Here is a 24,326-nt window from a genome sequence, read left to right on the forward strand (position 1 = left end):
TTACCTTTCACCTTTTACGAAATTTAATATTGCATGTGATTCAAGAAATTTTCCTACACGTGGTGATTCGTTCTCGATGATGTTGTTTAAGACTTTAAGTAGTCTTTGTATCCATAGTTTCACTTTCAAGATTCTTTTTATATATACAAACAATATGTACATTGTTAAATTTTGAGATTTGTTTTTTACATATTGCAATGCACTTCCGATTGATTTGTTGAGAGATTAATTGGGGTTAATAGTAACATTAATCGAGTGTCTTTGGTTTCAATTGGAATCCCACATTGTACAATATATTGATCCGAAATGTTTATTTTGTAGTTTCCCTTTGATGGAGATTTGTTGATTAAGTACCAAGTCCAAAAGTTTTATAGTTGATTTTGATGGTAATTTTAGTGCTTAATTGGATACTTTTTACATTGGTACTTAACACACATGCTTTATTACTTATCTAATCGGATATCGGTTTTCACCCATTTACTTCCTTTTTAATCGTAATGAACAAGTCTTTGTTGCTCTTCATGATGTTGCAATGAATTTAGTTTGGGTTTCTTTGCTAAAGGAACTCAAACTATAACTAAGTCCACTGAAGCTACCATATATATGTCAGTGGCCTATAATGGGTTCATTAAGTGGAAATCGGTTTACGAATATTCCGATTGTTCAATGAATTTAATAGTCTTCTCACTTGTGTTATTTGTAGTGGATATGTCTAATTCCATGAACTTTTGACATTTTTCTATCTATAAGAAATCTCATCCACTTCTCCTGTAGAATTATATTTTGAATACGATTATATTGACATTATTACTGAACTTTTGACAGTAATATTTTGAATGTTTTTTATATAGTGCTTGTAGAAATGGAAATGTAACCCTTGTCACTATGTGTATACACAACTTATTCTCATTTCCTTGATGTTAAATCCTTAAATGCTTGATCATGAACTTAAGAAAACATGTTGAACTTGTAACTACCAATGCACAGACTATAAATAAAAGTATTAGGACCTTATCTATTTGCCTTCATTGTACAATAGTAAAGCTCTAGTTGTAACTAATTTCTTTGGTAGTTCCTTTTACACCTTGACAAAGTGTTTTGAGTTGAGATTAGTAGTCTTATGCATCTTAGTAATTGTTCCTTTCTTCTTTTCTTTGTGGTTAATGTAAAATTACTAGTTCAGAACCTAAGATGTTACAAAGTAATAAGATCGTATAAATATATAACTGAAGTGAATTTAAATCCAGTCTATGTTCATATAATTGCATTAATAGATCATGGACAACACATATTAGGATTAAACTCGTGACCTTCTCTGAAATGCTAAACAACATTTGTGGCTTATCCTTTTTTTTTTTGGAGTATACTGTTGGATACTAACACAAATTGTTGCAATATGTAACATTTGAATATAAGCATTATTTTCCTCTAGTTCGTTCTCTCTATAATAGCCTTTTGTTGATGCTATATCTTATTCGTAGTTTTGAAAATGGTTTTGCATAAATTATTGATGCATTTTTGTTTTGTTCTTGATATCTCTAGCATGTCCAAGATCATCGAGCGTTATGTCATACAACATGCTGATGAACATAAAGGCTTGGTAAGTTAGCTGAAAAATACAGTCAACTATTCTTCTGGATGGGTTTTCTGATGTTGTGAAGGGATTAGAAGCGCTGATCGAGACGGACATATATATAACTAATGTTTTGAACTTGTCACACCGAACTTAATTCTCTAGAGTTACAGTTATTGTTTCGATTGGAAGATACACGAACTTCACAACCTTTCCCATCATTTTCTCCATGTGCAGGATCTTGCGGAAAAAACTTGGAATTAATTATCTTCCACTCAAGGAGTTACTAAAAATGGTCCAAAGGTTAGAATCAGACCGCCTTTTCTCTCCCTCTTTTTTCTAAAAAAATTACTTTTTTTTTTCTTTCTCGACTTATGAATACAGCAAGCTTGAAGAACCAAATGTCGATAATATAAGTGTAGATTTTCTCATTTTTCTGGGAACAGCTCGAGACTGCTCTGTCCGTAAGTAGATCTAGGAAGGTATATATCTTCTGCTACTAAGTACATTGAACCAATTTATTCCATAAAATCTTCTGTTTAGTTAGTTTTCCAAGAACACTCTTTTGACATAATCCTTAATGCCTTGTCGTTGGTGTAGACAGAACTGATGATGGCGTGTGTGAAGTCCCTTCAAGAAAAGGTTAGTGCCTTTGTTCAAAAAAAAAAAAAATGGTTAGTGCTTTTTATTTGTTATCAAGACCATGCATATAGATCACTAAACCTAGTCAATTAGCTCCAGGTGTATACTTTGGTCTTTGTCTTAGTTTCTGATTGATTCTTGGCCTCATTTAGAAATAGCCATTTTAAACTCTTGATCAAATTCGACCTTTCCCTCATGAATCATCGAAATTGGATAAGGTTGGTTTATGTTTCGAGAAGGAAACCTGACTGGAGATCGCTTCAATATATACTTGTTAGAAACTAGTGACCATATGATCTTGTCCAAACAGGAGAAGTTGCTGAGAGAAGAGAACCAGGTTCTGGCTAGCCAGGTAACCAAGACCAGAATCTCTTATGCTTCTATATGTTTAATTTGGTAGATTATTGTATTGAAATTGATCCAAACATGATCGATATAATTGTTGTGATACGCTTTTAAAGTTATAGATCTAGATATATATATATATATATATTTTTTGACAAACGTTATAGATCTAGATATTAGAACTCAAATGTAATCCTTATCCATTTAAGTGAAGCTTTGAATAGTAAGTTTAATTATCCGGTCTTCTGTTAAAAAAAAAAAACGTCAATAATAGTGAAATTCAATAAGTTAACCGAAATGGTCAGCCCTAATTTCATAATTTCAAAACCAATGAGATAGAAGAACTTGGTTAGTATTAATTTTGGTTTCTTCGGTGGTTTTATCGTTTCGGTGGGGATGATGATCGGACTCGGACCGGTCTAACAGACTGCAAGAATAAATTTCTACAAGAATCAAAACTTGGGTCCCTTCGTCGCCTCAAAACGCACCGTTTTACTTATTACTTTTTTTTATTTTCTCTCTCGTTTAACAAAAACAAAAACAAAAACAATCTGAATTGGATTTTTTTGTCATTAGTGATAGGAAAAAAAAAAAAAAGTGAGTAAAAACGAAGAAAAAAGAATAAAAAGAAGCGTTTGAACCAAAAAAAAAATAAAAAATAAAAATAAAAAGAAGCAAAAAGCATTGAGCGTCTCCGGACATTAGGTTCAAATTAGGGCATAACCCTCACCGGAGACAGATAAGCCATGGGAAGAAGAAAAATCGAGATCAAGCGGATCGAGAACAAAAGCAGTCGACAAGTCACTTTCTCCAAGCGACGCAATGGTCTCATCGACAAAGCTCGACAGCTTTCGATTCTCTGTGAATCTTCCGTCGCTGTCGTCGTCGTCTCCGCCTCCGGAAAACTCTACAACTCTTCATCCGGTGACGAGTAAGCTACTTTCCTCTTTTGGGTCTTTCTTACTCGAGTCTTGTGCTTATTCTCTTTGTTTAATTGTTTTTCCCTATATAGAAACTTCAAATCTAGGGTTTTTTGTTTCTCTCAAATCAACTGAGATTTTCTATTTGTTTTCTGTATGAATATAGCAGATGTGTGAACTTAAACCTAATTTGAGATTAAACATTGTGATGGCTAACATATGTNTTTTTTTTTTTTTTTTTTTTTTTTTCATTTCCAAATAGGAATTTTTATTTTTATTTTACCTTTCACCTGTTACGAAATTTAATATTGCATGAGATTCAAGAAAATTTCCTACACGTGGTGATTCGGTCTCGATGTTGTTTAAGTAGTCTTTGTATCGATAGTTTATATGTTGTTTCACTTTCAAGATTCGTTTTTTTTTTTCAAATGTAAGAACAATATGTATATTTGTTAGATTTTGAGATTTGGTTTATATCCCATATTGCAATGCACGTCCGATAGATTTGTTGAGAGATTAATTGGAGTTAATGGTAACATTAATCGAGTGTCTTTGGTTTCAATTGAAATCCTAGCTACATTGTGCAATAAATTGTTTTCTTTTTCTTTTTCTCTTTGATGGATTTGTTGATTAAGTACCAAGTCCAAAGTTTTTCTAGTTGATTTCTATGTTTATATGTAGTGCTTGGATACATTTTACATTGATACTTGCCACACATGCTGCCTTGCTTATCTAATTGGATATCGGTTTTCACCCTTTTACTTCCCTTTTAATCGTAATTGTTGCATGCATATGAAACCATACAAGATATATATATATATATGTCTTAATGAGCAACTCTTTGTTGCTCTTCAAGATGTTGCAATGAATTTAGTTTGGGTTTCTTTGCTAAAGAAACTCAAACTGTAACTAAGTCCACTACTACCATTTTATAAGTCGGTGGCCTTAGTGGGTTTATTAAGTTATCTATTGACGAATATACCGATTGTTCAATGAATGTAATAGTCTTATCACTTGTGTTATTTGTTGTGGATATTTCTATCTCCATGAACTGTTGACATTTTTTTTTCTATCTATAAGAAATCTTATCCTATATTTTGTGGATATTTCTATTATTAGTCTTCTTCTACATTTTGAATGCGTTTACATTGACATTGATACTGAAAGTGTGTTTTTAGTAAAATGGAAATGTAACCCTTGTCATTATGCGTTTATATAGCTCCTTCTCATTTCTTTGTGTTATGTCCATAAATGCTTGATCTGAAAGAAAAACATGTTGAATTTGTAACTAACATTGCACAAATAAAAGTATTAGGACCTTTTCTTTTTGCCTTTATTTTACAATAGTCAAGCTCTTGTTGTAGCTAATTTATTTGGTTGTTCCTTTTATACCTTGACAAAATGTTTTGAGTTGAGATTAGTAGTCTTATGCATCTTACTAATTGTTCATTTTTTCTCCTTTTTTGTGATTAATGTGAAATTACTAATTCACAACTTAAGATGTTACGAAGTAGGAAGAACGTGGAAATAACTTAAGTGAATTTTAAGCCAGCCTATATTCATATTTTTGCATTAATAGATCATGGATAACACATATTAGGATTGAAGTCGTGGCCTTTTCTCTGCAATGCTAAACAACTTTTGTGGGTTATCTTTTTTTTTGGAGTATCCTGACAATAAACTATTAGTTACTAACACAAATTGTTGCATTATGTAACATCTGAATATAAGCATTTTTTTCCTCTTGTTCATTCTCTCTATAATAGCCTTTGTTGATCTTAGCATAAATTATTGTTCTAATGCATTTTTGATTTTTGTTTTGTCCTTGATTTTACTAGCATGTCCAAGATCATCGAGCGCTATGACATACAACATGCTGATGAACTTAAAGCCTTAGTAAGTTAGCTAAGGAACACATTCAAATAGTCTTTCTGGTTGGGTTTTCTGATGTTATGAAGGGATAGAAGCGCTGATCGAGTCGGACATGTATATAACTAATGTTTTGAACTTGTCACACCGAACTTAATTCTCTAGAGTTACAGTTATTGTGTCTGTTGGAAGATACACGACCTTCACAATCTTTACAACCTTTCCCATTCTTTTCTCCGTGTGCAGGATCTTGCGGAAAAAACTCGGAATTATCTTCCACACAAGGAGTTGCTAGAAATAGTCCAAAGGTTAGAATTAGACTGCCTTTTATCTTCTTCTTTTTTCCGATAAAAATAACTTTTTTTCTTTTCTCGACTTATGAATACAGCCAGCTTGAAGAACCAAATGCGGATAATATAAGTGTAGATTTTCTAATTTCTCTGGAGGAACAGCTCGAGACTGCTCTGTCCATAAGTAGAGCTCGGAAGGTATATCTGCTGCTAGCTACCAAGTGATTGAACCAATTAATCCATAAAATCTTCTGTTTAGTTAGTTTTCCAAGAACAGCCTTTTGACATAATTCTTAATGTCTTGTACTGTAGACAGAACTGATGATAGCCTCTGTGAAGTCCCTTCAAGAAAAGGTTAGTGCTTTGGTTTTTATTTGCTATCAAGACCATGTTGTAGGTTATGCTGGGCTTCATTTTAGAAATAGCAGTTTTAAACTCTTGATCAAATTCGACCTTTTCCCTCATGAATCACCGAAATTGGTTGAGGACAGTTTATGTTTCGAGAAAGAAACATGTCATGGAGATAGCTTCAATATATACTTGTTAGTAACTAATGACCATATGATCTTGTCCAAACAGGAGAAGTTGCTGAGAGAAGAGAACCACGTTCTGGCTAGCCAGGTAAACAGAATCTCTTATGCTTCCTATATGCTAATTAATAACTTTATACACCTTCACTATAGAGAGATACACATACCTTATATAAAAAAAAAAACATATTAACGGTGAAGGACTTTGATGGAAGCTAGACAAATTTAGTGGAACCCTAATATCTTATGTATGTGAAAAAAAAAAAAAAAAGATTTTAAAATTCATGTTAATATTTAGTTGGAGCTGTAGAGGAAGAATTGTTGGACAATTTCTCAAGAGATTTTTTTTTTTGTTTTTTTTCTGTTTTTAACAATATAGATTAGTTTTTTTTTTCGCCCAAAAGAAAAAGGATTAATATATGTGAAAATTTTACTAGAAATGTTTATAGAAAAAAAAGAAATGAAAGAAAGTTTCTTACAGATGGGGAAGAACACGTTTATGAAAACAGATGATGATCCGGGAATGTCATCGGAAAATAGCTACGGCAACCAAACACCGGAGACTCTCCCGCTGCTCAAGTAATAACCACCATCGTCAACGGCAGAGTGTTCACCTCAAATTTAAAGCCTGATTCAGATTTTAAAAAACAAATTTGTAAATTATTAAAAAGCTGAATAATCTCAAACCTTTTATCTGTCTCTAATGTGGAAATTAAGGTAGAACAAATAAACCACGAAGCTCTTTCTCTATAAACAACACTTGTAATACTAAGATAACGTATCGGTCATTATTGTACCTTCGGAGACAAAGATCAGAGTTCGTGTGTTTGTGTCTGAAAGTACGGATGGATTTATGGTTCTGCTTTCTTCGGTGTGAAGAACCCTATATATATATATATAGGGGAGCTTTTGTTTTCCCTTTACTATTAACTGTTACTTGTTTAATTATTTGCCTTATGTTACGTGGCAAAGTTTAGTTCAATCTCTTTTAATTTGATTTAAATCCATATCCGATATTTTGTTTTTAATTACATTAAGAAATCAAATAAAGCCACCTGGAAATAAAACCGACACAGAATTCGGTTCGCTTGAACATACCGAATATTGAATTCTGTTTGGTTTCTGATGATCTACTAATAATACCCGTATGCCAAACATGTTATTACACTGGTCGTATTTGGTTTACTGTAATAATATTACACGATTCTCAACTTTTTTACAAATACATTTATGTACCGCGCTCTTTGTGTTCTTAGTCAGTCTTTGATAAGCTCATGTGTAAAACCCTGTTGAAGATCCGATGAATCAAAAACTCTTTCGACTAAAATCCCTCTAGAGTCTAGACAACACGGAACGAAGTAGCTATCCTCTTCAGATCCTTGTAGTATCTCTTCCATTGAAGCCCTGTATCATCAAAACATAAAGCAATCAAATCTTATGTGTAAAAATAACCAACAATTGTTCACTGAAGAGAACAATAGAAGCTCTGACTAGAAGAGATATTTTGTCTTTACCGTTTCCGGTGACGCTAAACAAGTAAAGGCGGTTTCCGGCAGCTGTTGCAGTGATCAGTACATGAGGTGGCTCTAGCTCGAATTGGTAATAGAGTCTGCCTTCGTGCTCTGCTACATTTGAACTCAACACTTTCCCTTCTACGTTTTCTCCGATCACTTCCGGTCCAAACGCGTTAATCACCTTTGCTGGTGGTCCAATATTCTCAATCTTAACATCGTCCCCGAGGTCTGTCAAACAGTAACAGTAGAACACACCAAAATCAATCTACGATTACAACTAGACAAGATTGGCATTGCCTATAACTCAAATTTGTTGATGAATCTTCTTGAATGACAGAGAGACAACTTACTATCTGCAAATCTTAGAACAGGAGCTACGATAACAGACACGCGGCCTTCTTTAGGACTAGCAAATCTCAAGTCAATCTCTGTGCCACCAAGATCAGCGATCGATACAGGTACCTAAATTGATATAATTACAATGAGGAAAAGAATCTCAAAATATGACTAATAACACACTTCAACAAACCATAAAAGAAAGAGCCAAGGGACCAAACCTCACTCCAATCTTGAGGAACCGTAAAGGCGTAAGGGATGATAGGACTCCAACCAACACCATGTCCTCCTGACTTCTCGTCTGGTCTACGGTATGTTCTCCAACCTGTCTGAGCATTACACATTACATTACACCAACATATCTTCATTCAACTACTAGTGTGTATTAAAGCCTAGAGATTTATGAGCCTATGATCCAAATGGTAACATCCTCAAGCAGAAGAGAATCACAGAGCAAGAAAAGATCATGTAATCTAACTGGACTGAGGATAGACAGAAGAAGAAGAGAGAACAGAGTGAAACGAACCTTGATCATCAGGTTCGGAAAGACCAGGAACTCTACCGGCAAGAAGACCCTGTTTCACGACAGCTAATCCTTCCCCTGGAAACGCTAAAGCCGTCGACGAGACTAAAGAGAATCCAGACGCCATTAACGATCTTCTACTCAAAGCCGTAGTAGTAGCGCACCTCTCGTCTCTCTGACTCTGAGTCTCACCGCCATCGACTCTGCGGTGAGCGGATATTTTCTTGTGGTAAGGATGACTGGAAAAACTGACGCAGCAGTACCGGAGCAGAGCTGTTTCCATCTTTTTCCTCCGGCGAATTCGAGAATGGGTTGCTCAACAGATTTTGTGGCTGATACGCATATGGCCCTCTCTCACTTCTTTTGTCATTGATGATGATACCAAAATCGTTTTCTAGCCTCACACGTGTCAATGTGAAATCACACGTACTAGGATCAAGATCGAATTATAAAAAAAATTCAGATTACCCTCTTGTGAGCCGGCCCTGAGCTAAAGCCCACGAAGCAAGGACTTTAGGCATTAACTAACTAACTATACGCATGCCTCTAACAGTCCCTTTTTTTGAAATGCTGAGTTCCTATGTTGTATGGAAACGGAAACGGGTTTTTTCAAAAATTAAGTAATGGAAACGTGTAGGAAACGTATATAGATATATTTATATATATATATATATAGAAATATAATAAATTCCCAAACATAAAAACCATATTTAAAAAATTTGAAACAACACAAATTGTCAAATTCAAAACATAAATATTAAATAGTTTAATTAAAAGTAAAACTGTAAAAAAAAACGTTCAAAATCAATTTTTTTGACCAGCATCGCCATATATTTAGAGATTTTAACTTTTAAGCTACTAATTATATTATATATTTTATCATTATATGTATCATGAATTCTTATAATTTCAATTTATTTATTAAATTTTGAAATTATAAAAAAGAGTTTCCGTCGTGTTTCCAAAACAGAAACGGAGTTTCCATCGTGTTCCCAAAAAGAAATTTTTAGGAATCGTGTTTCTGTGACTTGTTTCCGAGTTTCCACGAGTTTCTGTTTCAGAAACGTTTCGGAAACAGGAAACGCATCTCAAAAATAGTTTCCATGTAACATAGCTGAGTTGGAACACTTGTATTTCATATTTTGTAGAAACATTTTTTGTTGTATTTTATGATTGGCCAAAAAAATTCAGATTTCAGACTCTCGTGGTATGGTACAGTAAGTTTTTACGGATAAAAAAATGTCTTTGGTAATAACAAAACAAAAGGTAAAATCCAGTTTTCCAATTACTCTGAGCAAAGTCTTTAACTAAAAGGTAAAATCTAGTTTTACAATCAGACTAGGTGATATCCCGTGCTACATCACAGGATTATATATTTTGTTAGTTACTTTTTTTTTGTAATTTGTATTTTTATAATGTAGTTTTTTATTTTGACTTATTTTCTTTGTTTATATAGTGTTTATTTGTATATTTGAGGTTATACAGTAAATTGGAAATCCTAATAGAGTAAATAGTTTGTAAAATGTAGCTTTTCACGGAAACAAACACACTGCAATATTGGATAGTAGTTTTGTAAGAGAATAGATACTCTGCAATATCGGATAGTAGTTTTGTAAGCTATATCGGATAGTAGTTTTATAAGAAAATGAATTTTTCTTTATTTTGGTTTGTCGTCAAAAGAGGAGAAGTTGCTTGTTAAATTTTAGTGTGAGATATTTCAATGGTTAGAAAACCATTATATTTATAGTAAGATTAGGTATATTTAGGTTATCATTTAGAAGTTAATATTTGATATATCCAATCTCAGCAAAATTGTAAAAAAACCAATTTAATTTATAGTTTGATAAAATACCTGTTTTAACGGTTTAACTCAAACTTTTTTTATATTTTAAATTTTTTAAGAGTAAAATTATTAATATTACTTAAATATTTTATAGACTTAAATATATTGTAATATTTTAAACTTTCGACGGAGTTCAAATATTTATAATAATTTAAACATTCTATAAAAATTTAAATATTTATAATCTCTTAAACTTTTTTAAAAAACGTAAATATATTATAATATGTTTACTTTTTAAAAGTTTAAATTTGCTCAAATATAGAACCAAATTAAACTTTTAAATTTGGATACTTGATAAATCAAGCTTCCTGCTCATTTGTACTCAAAATATATTAGTCATATATTTATAGTGATTATGAACCATATTCCAAAATATTTAGTCGATGTGGGATATACAGTACATATTTCCTGTAAATTAGTTTACAACTGAACATATATATAATTTCTGCGTTTTTTATTCTTTCCATATATACTAATCATAATTAATTACTATAATTTTGTTAAGGAAATATTAAAAAAATCTAAACTAAATGATGATTTTTTATTTATTTAATTGTATTAAGTTTGATTTGTTGTTTACGTAAATATCTCACAATATAAAAGCAAATCAAATAAGTTTACATATATATACAATTTCGTATTTAATCTATTGATTATTTTGGAAGCAACAAAGTCACAATCCATAAGTATTAAAGATTTCTCATTATTATTTATATTTGTAATAATTATAGGGATTAAATCTGGTAGTAGTTAATACTTGATATTATTGAAGCCATTAAATACTCGGATACCAGTTTCCTTATTTATAGGGATTATACCTCTGTTTGGCGAAAGAAATAATTATTCTTGAATTAAACCAAATACACGATCCGAATAGTATCAACCTGGAGTACAAACAGATCGGCAGATTTTTTTTCTTCTATTATCGGGTTAAAGAGGATCCGCGTCCTGACCCAGTGGTAATTAAGTGGGTGAGCAAGAGGTATTTTCATCATTTAGTGAAATCGAAACTATAGGGTAATTTAATTAAATTAAGTGATTCTCTAATTATTTTTAATGAAAAACGTACCAAAACAAAGTCATAGTCCAATTTGAGTCTAGTGAGTACTTTAGTTCTAAACTTCTAATAGTTAGATATTACATTTTATAGGCACACACAACACACGACGTCTCTTTTGTCATTTAATGGTTTTGCTTCATTTGGGTTCTAATTGGCTTTATTCTCTTTCTTTTTATTTATTGGGTGGGTTTGAGTCCACAATTAATTTCAGGATCTTACGAAGTGAACAATGACGTAAATTTTTTATTAAAGAGAACTTTCATAATTCACCGTATTTACATAACAGATTATAATTTTTCTTAAACAATACATATGATTTTTTTTTTTTAACTAATTGGTACATTAGTTGGTGGAGTTACAGATACGCCTGATCTCTCCGTTGATACCCGTTTTCACCCCAATGGCACCCATTTTCATCATTGCTCTTGTGAAATCACCCTTCAACGTACTGTTATTGACGAGGTATGCCTCAATGATTTCCTTGGTCGTGTTGTCGTGGTACAAATTTGAGTCGGAAGCGATGACTCCTCGCCCATTTTTATGTTACGGAATATGTGGTTGTCGAATTGGAACTCCCCTTCCCAGTACAGGGGGGTCTTGAAGCCTACGTCACCGCCTCGGAGACATTTCGACCTAAGAATTTGGAAAAAGTCACGGCTGATTGTTGGATCTCCGGCGTCCAAACGCTGTGTGACAAAAAAGCATGCCGGTGGAAAAAAGATAACCAAATATGTTCTTCAGATCAAAAACAGATAACCAAATATCCGGTGAGGGGAATTCCAATTGGAATAGTTATGTTCTTAAGATCTAAAATCAATTGAAAACTCATGTAGATGTTTATATTGATATCATATTCAATTAGTGGAAAAAAGACCAACTAAATCTTATTAAAAACAATGTACAATAGAACCTCTATAAGTTAATAATCGGTAAATTAATAACCTCTATAAATTAATAAATTTTTCCGGACCCAAGTTGGGACTAGTGTAATTTTAGACATTATTCGATAATATAATAAGATAATATTTTTTTTGAAAATCCTTTGTAAATATATGGTCCCATCAATAATATAATTAATAATTATATAAATTATCTAAATATATGTATATATCTATACATTAATTTTTATTATAGTTCATTTTTAATATTTTTACTGTATAAAAATCTTTGAGTGCTATCGTCAAAGCATGATATTGTTATTTTCATTGTAATTGATTTTATAAAAATATTAGTTATTGCCATCAAATCTTATTTTTAATGTTTTTTTACCAAATTAAGAAAATCTCTCTATAAATTAATAATTATTAATTTATCGAAAAATTTAAATCTCTATAAATTAATAGAGTTTCTTGGTCCCAACATTATTAATTTATAGAGGTTTTATTGTATTTGAACATTAAGCAATTAAAAATACGCTGAAAGAAACAATTTGTGGAAAGTCTCATATCGAGAACATAAATTTGCATAACTATTGCATATCGTTTGCATAAAAATTGCATAATTTTTGACATGTCTAGCACAAAGCAACATAAGTTAGTACAAATCATCATTTTATTGATCAAACATCAAAATTGTATGCAACCATTAATTTTTCTGTCTAAACAACAACAAAATTATATTCAAGGACATTAAAATCACGTAAATGAGCAATAATTTTGTACTTAAGGAACTGTAAAAGGCTTATTGCATTTTGCAAATAGAAACTAGCAGAGCTAGCTTGATCAAGAGGTGAAAAAAATAATCTGGAGAAGCAAAAAGATTACATGAACCTCAACGAAGCAGTCATGGAATTGGAGTCGAAGTAAGATGGCGGCATTCTTGTGGTTCTTTGCCACCTCCTCTTGAACTACACGGCGGATCACGGCTTCGGCTGAAGGACAACATTTCTTGTAGAATTTTACTTCAAGTGTGTTAGCAAGCTCGAAAAGAAGGACGAGAATAACGAGAAGTTTCACCATTATTGAGTTTCAAGAAGACGAAAATATTCGGGTTTAAGAGTTATGGAAAGCAAGGAGAATGGTTTGGAGTGACGACTCCTTCTCTACTTATAAAGAGGGTGAGTGTGATCCATAATTATGCATACTATACGCATATACTTCGCGATTAGTTTATTTATTTTTATATTTACAATTTTATTTTCACTTGAAATTTTTCTATTTAATAATCAAACTTGTATGATGTCAATTCTTTCGCAAAAATACAAACGTGTTTTAAAATTGTGGAATCGCGTTTCACATGAAATAAATATTATTGTACAGTAGTTTTCACAATAACCGTTTTATCTTTTCTTTTTTTACTGATATATATCAATGTATAATGTATATGCATGTGAATATAGCCCTAGACACACAATCGTCGACTACTTTAACAAAACAAAACAAAAGAAAAATAATAGACAAATATGAAAATTGACAAGTTTCCTCTTTTCATAAGTATCATTTTGTATCTATTTCTTTTAACAACTCTCGTGACTTACAACAAAACAATATTTGTATATCCTGCTGAAAATAATAAATTCATGTGTATCCATTAGACAAGTTGTAAATACGTAAAGAAATCAAATTTGTGAGCTACGTAATTAGATCTTGAAAGAGAGTTTTATATGTTTCAAGAACAAAACGTATAATTTTACATGCCTGAAAGCAGATAATAGAAATTATTGTTTTATTTTTTAAAAAAATATATATTTTGTTTGAAGTAATATTTATTTTTAATTGTTATGTATTAGTCTATTTGAATACTAATTATTTCAAAATATTATAGTATTTTATTTTTGACGTATTATTACATTTTATATTATTTATTTGTTGTATTTGCATCATTATTTTATGAAATAAAATAGTAATTTTAATATTATAATTATATAAAATTATTATTTATGATCTATATAAATTTATTTTTACCAACCCGCCAATGTGGAAATTAAAACACACATTCTCATACATTGAGTAATATATCTTCGTTTTAAAAAAATTCAAATCACAACATATGCAGAAAAATATGCATTTTATTAATTATAAGTATTATATGAAAATTCTAAACAATTTGTTAATAAAATAAATTAAAGATGATAGGAGAATCATAATTTGAAATCTTAACAAAATCATCGAATTTAGTTATTAAAAATAATTGTATTGTATAGTTGGATATAAAATCTTAGTTTTTAAAATTATGATTGGTATATATATATTTTTTAAAAAAATAATTAGTAATTTCTTCCATAATTTATTAGTGAGAGAAAATATTTTTTTAGATTTTTTTAGATTTTTAATAATTGATCTGTGAGTTTTTTATTTTTAATTAATTATATTTATTTAAATTAGTTAATTAACCTTAATTAAATTTTTTTGTAATGGCAATTGAATGTAATTTTTTACACATTTTAAGGTTAGTTTCATAATTATACTTCTCAATTAATATAGTAGGATTTAGTTTTATCCCACTTAATCTCTTCTCTCAAGCACATTATATTTTCTCAAGCACATTATACAAAGCAGATGAAACTTCTTCAAGAAGACCAATCCTTTGGAAACGCTAAAACCGTCGACGAGACTAATAAGAATCCAGACGCCATTAGCGATCTTCTACTCAAAGCCGTAGTAGCGCACCTCTCGTCTCTCTCTGACTCTGAGTCTCACCACCATCGACTCTGCGGTGAGCGGAGATTTTCTTGTGGTTCCCGACTGGAAAAACTGACGCAGCAGTACCGGAGCGGAGCTGATTCCATCTTTTTCTCCGGCGAATTCGAGACTGGGTTGATCAACAGATTTGTGGCTGATACGCATGCCTCTCACTTCTTTTGTCATTGTGATGATGATGATGATTGTTGGGTTTCTAAGTCCAAGCCAACTCCCTTATTAATATGATATTGTCCGTTTTGGACCCAGGTGGCAAAGCCCGCACGAATTTTTTATTGGGCTCCTTCCCAAAAGGCCTCATACTAATTGAAGTTGGTCTTGGCTTATATATTAGAAACTTCTTTTCTAATCTTCAAATGTGGGACATTGTTTGTATCCCAACAAACCTCCCCTCAAACCATGTACCACGATCCTATGGCCTCCCCTTCAGCGAAACCCAGGTACTAAGGCTCTAGTACCCCTTTTATTCCTGAAGTATTCTTGAGGCACTCTTAATCATGTCATCTTTTTGAGAGAACCGTCCACACCGAATATAGAGCCCACACCCACTTCCCTAGGTCCACTTTTCGACCTAGGCTCTGATACCAATCTGTTAAGTTTTAACAGCGATAACCTCTCACGAACTCAAGACAAAACAGAAATAAGAAATAAGAACGCAAGGACACAAGGGATTGTTTACCCAGTTCGATATTCACCGATGTGATGAATCTACGTCTGGGGCTGGATTCAACCCAGCAATTCACTATAATGATTCAAGTATTTCTCTCAAGCTCAAAAACAGAATTTCAGAAAGATTACAAGATAGAGATGATAAGAGATACAATAGAAGGGAATGAGAAGGTGCAAGGGCGGATCTACATGTATACTAGGTGGGGCACGTGCCCCATACACATTTATAAAAACCGTTTAAGTAATGTACTAACAATATTAGTTTCTTAGTCCTTTTGGTAAGAGTGCCCCATACTACTTGATAGGACAAGGGTTTGAATCCAACAATACGCAGTTAAAACTATATTTTTCTGTTTTCCTATTGCTGAAATTTTTTCTGTGCCCCATATTAATTTCCTTCCTGGATCCGCCATTGAAAAGGTATATATATATAACAACACAAAAGGATAAATCCGAATCCTTCTGCAATTCCGATTTCTTCGAGATCAATATCTCTTCCTTCTTGGACTTCCAAACCGATGCCAAAGAATAATGAACCATCACTTAATATACACCTTTTCATTCCCCCACATAGCGACACGGTCGATGATACCAAAATCTTTTTCTAGCCTCACACGTGTCAATGTGAAATCACACGTACTAGGATCGAATTAAAAAAAAAAAAAAAGATTACAGACTCTCGTGGTACGGAACGGTACGGTTATGTGCATTCAAGTTTTCACGGATATACAAATTTCATCATAATCAAGATTCTATGATTTTCAGAGCTCATAAACTTTGGCAATTACAAAACAAAAGGTGAAATCTAGTTTTACAATTACTCTGAGCAAAGTCTTTAACAAAACGTAAAAAGTCTAGTTTTCCAAGAACAAAATTACATTTTATAATTTTATAGACAGACACAAAATACCGACGTTCCTTTTGTCGTTTAGTGGTTTTGTTTCATTTGGGCTTTAATGGGCTTTCTTTTCTTTCTTTTTATTAATTGGGTGGGTTTGAGTCCATTATTAATTTCAAGATGTTACAAAGTGAACAATGACGTCATTTATTAAAGAGAACTTTTATAATTCACCATATTTAAGTATTTAACATAACAGATTAGAATTTTTCTTAAACATGTCTATTTTTTGGTAATAAAAAATATTCTTAAACATATTTCTTTAGAAACAATACACTATGCATGTTTTTTTTATTTAACTAATTGGTACATTAGTTTATAGCATTACAGATACACCTGATCTTTCCACTGATACTCGTTTTCACCCAATAGCGCCTATTTTTACCATTGATCTTGCGAAATCATCTTTCAAAGTACTGTTGTTGACGAGGTTGTGTTGTCGTGGTACAATTTTGAGTCAGAAGCGATGACTCCTTGCCCGTTTTTTATGTTACAAAATATGTGGTCGTCGAATTGGAACTCTCGGATCTTGAAAGCCTACGTTACCGTCTCGGGGACATTTCGACCTAAGTACTTGAAAAGAGTCATGGCTAATTGTTGGATTTCCAGCGTCCAAACGAGGTGTGACAAAAAAGCATGTCGTTAACCGGAAGGTATGCGCACCTTGATCAAAAACAGATAACCAAATGTCCGGTGAGGAGAATTCCAATTGGAACAGTTATGTTCTTAAGATCTAAAATAAATTGAAAACTCATGTAGATGTTTATATTGATATCATATTTAATTAGTGGAAAAAGGACCCAAAATCTTATTAAAAAACAATGCATTTGAAAATTAAGCAATTAAAAATACGCTGAAAAAACAATTTGTGGAACTCTCATATCGAGAACATAAATTTGGATAACTTTTGCATATGCATATGGTTTGCATAAAAATTTCATAATTTTTGACATGTCTAGCACAAAGCAACATAAGTTAGTACAAATCATCATTTTATTGATCAAACTTCAAAATTGTATGCAACCATTAATTTTTATGTCTAAACAACAACAAAATTATATTCAAAGACATTAAAATCACGTAAATGAGCAATAATTTTGTACTTAAGGAAATGTAAAAGGCTTATTATTGCTTTTTCCATCATATCTTCAAATTATAGATTAATAGACGCAACAAATAATTGGTATAACTATTTTTTTAATAATTCAAATTTGTTTATTTTATTATTCCAACATACTCGGATTTTATACTTTAACTATACATGAGTTCTTCGAAACTAGTTTGTAGCATTGCATAAACGTCTAATCTCTCCTTGAACACCGATTTTCACTCCAATAGCACCCATCTTTACCATGGCTTTAATGAAATCCGCGGCAAAATTAGCTTTAACTGAACTTTGATTAGTTTCTAAGTACGAATCAATGATTGTCTTCATATTATTGTCTTGGTACAAGACAGAGTCCGATAAAATGACACCTCGACCATTTTTTATGTTTCGCAAGATTTGGTCATCAAACACAAACTGGCTGTCCCAATCCAAAGGAATCCTGACATTAACATCACCACCGTGGGGACATTTTGACCTCAAGATTTGAAAGAATTTTGGATCTATCGTAGTATCTTGAGCATCTAGACGTTGTATGACAAAGAAGCATGCTGTTGTACCGATAGTATGTGCACCTTAAACAAAAAATAAGATTCGAGTAAGCAAGAGATAGTTTTTTATTTGATCGAATTATTGAGACTATGATAACATACCAGCACTAAGAAGTACAAGATCTTGATCTGAAAGCCCTTTTTCTCTAAATTTTGATTTCAAGGAGTTTATGGAATCTTGAACATCTGGTAAGTTCGTAGCATGACCAACATTTGCTATCCTACCGTCTCTCCTACCGGTTGGAACCTCATAAAATGGTCCTTTGGCCTAATAAGATAACATTATTTAATATCAAAGCATATATAACCCAATATATTATACTGTATTCATTTTTTTCATAAAGAAATATAAACCTTAACGATAGCATCTCTAGCAGCAAGAGCAACGATGTCCGCGCAAGACACAACGCCCGGACAAAGACGTTCAAGCTCTGATTTGGCTTCGTCAATAACATCGAAACCAGCCACACCCGCATTACCTGCGGCAAACCTTTCGTCATCTTTCCCATCATGCTTGATTAGTATTGACCCATCACAACCCTACAACAGCATATAAACCACAGCAATTTATATATGTCATGATCACTAGTTAGTATATAAAATATGATTATTAATTAACTAGTTCTCTTTTTTTTTTTTAGTATCGGACCTCAACGAAGCAATCGTGGAACTGGAGACGGAGTAAGACAGCAGCCTTTCCGGGGTCCTTGGTCACCGCCTGCTGAACAACATCGCGTACGATTGATTCTGCTCTTGGACATGTTTCTGAATAGAATCCAAACTCTAGTTGTGCCTCCGAATAACCTAGTTGACCATAAAAAGAAAACGAAACTAGTAATAATGCAACAGTGATCATTTTCGGACCAAACAAAAGAATCGATATATCTTCTCGTATTCTACGGCACATTTTTTTTTATGATCGTTTAGGATAACTTGCAAAAAAAAATTATATTTGCTCCGTTTATATATGCATAGAGGAGAATCAGAGATTCAGTGTATAGGCTATACACATTGTTTTGACCTTATGTCATTTATTGCATATAGCTGTTACAGCGTAAAACCTTCAGAAAGGTGACAATCACTTTTATAAATTTTTGTGAAAAGGATTCTTTGTATCATAAAAAAAAACAATGCAAAAAAAAAGTAAACTATTCAATAAAGTAATTTTTTCCATTTTATATTTTAAAGCAACAGAGTTCTTGTTCCACCAGAAACCATAAATAAAGAATAATAAACCAATTTATTTTACTTTATTCCAACTTTGGCTCTCTTTTTTCTCTTAAACAAAACACGATAAGCTAATTAATAAAAAGATTATAAAGAGAAAAAAAAACTCAAAAACAGGGCTTCCTCAAAAGGTTCACGTCGTGGATAATTTATAGTAACGTGGCTAGTGTTAAAGTAAAGAACATTGCATGTGGCAACAGATAAAAGAGATATATATTGCAATCCATCGTAACGTCTTTTGTTTTCTCTGCAGAATGTCAAAGTGAGTATCAGAATAACTCAACCAAATGACAGCAAATGGCAACAAATTTAAAGAGTTACGTTCGATGAATGTGGAGGAATCTCTCTGAGGTGGAAGGTTTCAGCTAAACAAAAGTTTTAATTAGCTGATTGATGATATCTTAAAGAACAAGGTTAGCTCTTTGTCACGTGAGGTCCACGTGTAAATATGTTTGTTCGTATGCAAGGAGGTATCTCTACTCTAATCTCTTTATTTCTGTATCGTATGATCTTTCTTTAAGTTTATTAAAAAAAAGAGAGGAGTGATACAGAGAGCGGCACGACTAAGAGACTGTAAGGGAAAATGAGATTTGGCTAATGACTAATTTTGACGGGTTCTCTTCTAAATTCGTTAATATAGTTAGAAATTTTCAAAACTGTGAGTATACACATATTTGAGAAACGAAAATTAAAGACATATACATTCTATAGAAGTTTCTTAAAAACCTTTAAATTAATTGCATTGTGCTTTCAGTTTTTATTATATAGCACAAGTGTCTCAAGTCTCTGAACTGGTGGAGAATTTGGACAATTTACATTTTTTACGATATGGATATAATAATTACTCACCTTTGATATTTCACTGCAATTGCCTCATCATTTTATCAGTTAGCATTGAATTTGTCACCTTGGTTAATTAGACTTTTTAACACAATATTTGTAATTTATATTATTACTTGTAAGAAAACAAATGATGAACATAACTTTGAAATTTTGGGCTTAAGACCAAACTTGGGTGTAGGAACTCAAGAATTGGTCTATAGATCAATACAAGAAATGATTTTTCATGCAATTTTAAATTTAATTTGAAGTATTATGCTTAACTCAAGTGGGTCAATAAAACTTTGATGAGTTTTAGTTTAGAGATTCTTATACAAATCGCATTGCAACCACAAAAAACCTGATACCATGTACGTATCTAAATATCTATCATATACCTATTTATATACATTGACAAGACGAAATAATGTAACCATGCATGTCTGTAACGAAAAATACAGAACAAAGTTGAGGGAAAAGTGAGGCAATTAAAGAAAAAATAAGAAACGAACAAAATGATGAATTGATGGCACGCCAAAGAGAAGAGAGTTAGAAAGATGCAAAAACTTATGTTATGTCACTTTCCATTGATATTCACACTTCTCCAACCTCTCTCTCTCTCCAATGACTAGACCGGACACATTTTAGTTCTTGCCCCCTTTTCTCAGACCATTTTCTTACTCACTTTCCTTTTTTTTTTCCTTTTCTATAGTACATATTTTCATTTCTAATCACTTGTAGAGTGTTGTTCAAAAGAAAAGAAAGAAAAAAAAAAACACTTGTATAGTGTGTAATTTAGAATTTTGAAATGAAACCATCATTTTTCGCACTTGAATTTGATTTGATTTTCTAACCTACCCCATAATCCCACTTCTATTCATGTGTTCCTCTTTACTCGATCCCATGCGCTTCCTCTTAGTCTTCTTTCTCATCATCATATATATACCCTTCTTTTTACTATCTTTTTCCTCAGGTTTTTTTTTTTTGTTTGTTTAATATTTTTAAATATGATTTTATACATATTTATGAAGACCTCGTTAATGTTTATTCGACGGTGTTTTCATACGTTTATGTGTGTAATATAATATCACAATTTTATAGTGATAAAGACAACTTCACTCGAGAGAGTCGAGAAACAAACTTGCTTATTCTGACTTTCTGTTGTCAGATTCATGTGTGTACTTATATATGCAGACAATATAAGGTTACAAGAGGCTTTAAATAATGTCATTAATTACCCATTGGGAAAAATAATCATAACTATACCTTATTTTATATAATATCCTAGAGAGCTCTTGTCTAGACATTTTGGTTAGACAGTAGGATTAGTTAATATTTATCTTAGGTTAGATATATATAGGACGGAATCAAGAATCCCAACTTTTTTGTAGCCTTTCGTTGACAAAATAATTTGTTTCTTTTATAAGAAAAAGGTTACGTATGACTTAGTTCTTGCAATTGCCAAAAGGCTAAAGGCTAAAGGCTTCTAAGCTTGAAAGCAAAAGGCTAACACTGTACGTCTCCACCCATTGCGCTAATATATCATTGATCTTAGATTCTATGAGATCTCCTTCGCTTTCTATATGTGTATATACACAATTCATGTATATATCTATATGTGAATAAACTTAGAACAAGATAATCATTGTCCATATGTGGACCCTTTTCCTATAATCTAAATTGGCATGTATGTAGCTAGTGTTACTAGTACGATAATTTCATTACGTACGTCCCCTATAGTTGTTAATTAGAAGTTCCAAATAATTTATAATTTCAGATATGTTACCGTTATTTAAGTTAGATGAGTAAAAGTGAGTATACTTCATTATTAATAGTTTGATTTTGTATTTTGAACTACTGATATGTGTTTCCTTTTTTTTTTGGCCGCTGATATATACAGGAAAAATACTTAGGCTAGGGGTGAATCTCTCCATTCACCCCCTTTTCTTTTAGCCAATCAAAATCTTCCATCTAATATTTTATTTCAAAAATAAATTAAAATTAAATTAAAAAGCAAACCAAATTAAGGAAACAAATTCTGTATACTTTTAATTAAGGAAAGTTAAATATTGGCTTGGTTTAGATTTTTAAACTTAGAATAAAATTATGTCGGTTTGGGTTTACAAATGAAGTGGTTAGGGTTTAGATTTTACAATTAAAACGAAATTATATGTCGGTTTGGGTTTACAAATAAGGTGGTTAGGGTTTAGATTTTACAATTAGAACGAAATTATATGTCGGTTTGGGTTCACAAATGAGATAGTTAGGATTTAGATTTTACAAGTAGAACAAAATAATATGTCGGTTTGGGTTTACAAATGAGATGTTAGGGTTTAGATTTCACAATTAGAACGAAATTATATGTCGGTTTGGGTTCACAAATAAGATGGTTAGGGTTTAGATTTTATAAGTAGAACGAAATTATATACGGTTTGGGTTCACAAATGAGATGGTTAGGGTTTAGATTTCGTATATGTCGGTTTGGATTTATTAAAGTGCGGTTTAAGTTTTTTAATTTTATAATAATGTATACAGATTTTATTGCCTTATTTTATTAGGGGGTGAATAGAGAGGTTCACCCAAGTATTGTTCTATATACAGTAGCGAGATTTAATGGTCCGAAGATTTTTTTATTTTGTGGACAAAATGGTCCGAAGATATACACAAACAAGTTGTATGAGATTTATCACACAAAAAAAAAAAAAAAAAATCCCCTACCAGAAACAAGTCTTTTAAGCGTAAGCAAGAGAATAAAACGAAAGAGTTAGGGAAATAATTTGGGTGAAAGCCTATTTCGACAAAGCACTTAGTGTACGAGTTTTGGATAAACAAATGTTGTTTTAATAATTACTTGTCTGAGTTTGCTGCAAATTAATTTTTAGTTGGGTGATGCAAAAAATGAAAAATACTGTAAAACTATGCACTCCCACCAATCATATATGTATATTTCCGTTCTATTTCCTATTTAATGTCAACATTTTTAAGTTTCGTAGCGACGAAAAATAGATTGTAAGGCACTGGTTTTTGTAGTAATAACGAAGATATGTGGATTTGGTATATTCTACTCGGATTGCGATAAATAGCTATATATAGCGCTTTAGTTTCTCATTGTAAAATACACCAAATGCAACAAACTTTACAATAAGTAAGAGAAAAAAAAAAAAAAAGAGAGTTAGATAGATAAAAAGGGTGAAAAGCTCACTTTAGGCAGCAAAACATAGTATTTTTGGGTAAACAAAGTGGATATATATATTATATATTTTTATTTGGTTCCCAATTTTTTTATTTTATTATAGATTTTTTGTAGGAAGATTTATTCGTGTGTCTAAAAAATTGAAATGGGAAAAAAAAATATTGACTTAATATTTTATGCAAAATACTACGAATAAAATGTCATAACAGCATTCTCGATGTTAACAATAAACAATAGACATATTGTTTTATTAACCTCTGTAATTTTTTTTCATCATCTTTATTTTATTTTTTCCTCGTGTTACTTATATTTTTGGTACCAATAAATCATTGCTACATTCCAAAAAGAAGTACGTTACTGTATTTAAATTCAACGGCATGTGTCAAAAGCTACTTAAGCTTAGAACTGATTTACATGCACACAATCCTAACGTGTGTGTGTGTGGACGACATACTTGTTAGGTGAAAATTTCGTTTGACAGCTACTTAATTATTAATTCGATGTTTCCCTGATGTTATTTAAATTGCTATTCGTTGTTGTTTACGTATTAGTTAAATACTAGCGTTCCTAATTAATCTACTTTAGGTTTTAACGTATATTTAAAAAATGAAAAATGAATATGTGTATATATATATATACATGTTATTTTTGTTATTAACAATGTTTGAACTCTAAACCAATAATATTCAATTTTTTCTTTTTTTTACAATTCATCATTAATAGTTAATAAAAAAAGCATAAAAACTTTAAAAGTGTATTCTCTTTTAATATTTTAATTTTT

At 31.7% G+C, this 24,326-nt stretch overlaps 3 protein-coding genes and 1 pseudogene across 3 annotated transcripts; 2 read left to right on the forward strand and 2 right to left on the reverse strand.

Moving 5' to 3' along the window:
* The window catches only part of LOC104713371, a 3,699-nt pseudogene extending 903 nt beyond the window's left edge, over positions 1–2,796 (forward strand).
* Positions 3,196–7,028, forward strand: LOC104713372 (agamous-like MADS-box protein AGL27). Its single transcript, XM_010430472.2, has 7 exons — positions 3,196–3,491; positions 5,319–5,376; positions 5,596–5,657; positions 5,738–5,837; positions 5,952–5,993; positions 6,219–6,260; positions 6,651–7,028. Exons 1-7 carry the CDS (start codon positions 3,307–3,309, stop codon positions 6,750–6,752), a joined length of 591 nt encoding a protein of 196 aa, XP_010428774.1. The 5' UTR covers positions 3,196–3,306; the 3' UTR covers positions 6,753–7,028.
* LOC104713373 (psbP domain-containing protein 4, chloroplastic) lies at positions 7,272–8,913 on the reverse strand. Its single transcript, XM_010430474.2, has 5 exons — positions 8,546–8,913; positions 8,241–8,344; positions 8,034–8,145; positions 7,684–7,911; positions 7,272–7,573 (listed from the first exon to the last, which is right to left on the reverse strand). Exons 1-5 carry the CDS (start codon positions 8,823–8,825, stop codon positions 7,509–7,511), a joined length of 789 nt encoding a protein of 262 aa, XP_010428776.1. The 5' UTR covers positions 8,826–8,913; the 3' UTR covers positions 7,272–7,508.
* On the reverse strand, positions 17,831–19,345 carry LOC104713374 (peroxidase 13-like). The gene is made up of 4 exons (XM_010430475.2): positions 18,956–19,345; positions 18,661–18,846; positions 18,409–18,574; positions 17,831–18,330 (listed from the first exon to the last, which is right to left on the reverse strand). The coding sequence occupies exons 1-4, from the start codon at positions 19,211–19,213 to the stop codon at positions 17,927–17,929; spliced, it is 1,014 nt and encodes a 337-aa protein (XP_010428777.1). The 5' UTR covers positions 19,214–19,345; the 3' UTR covers positions 17,831–17,926.

Source organism: Camelina sativa, chromosome 9 (genome assembly GCF_000633955.1).
Source record: "Camelina sativa cultivar DH55 chromosome 9, Cs, whole genome shotgun sequence".
In the NCBI taxonomy this organism is placed as follows: Eukaryota; Viridiplantae; Streptophyta; class Magnoliopsida; order Brassicales; family Brassicaceae; genus Camelina; species Camelina sativa.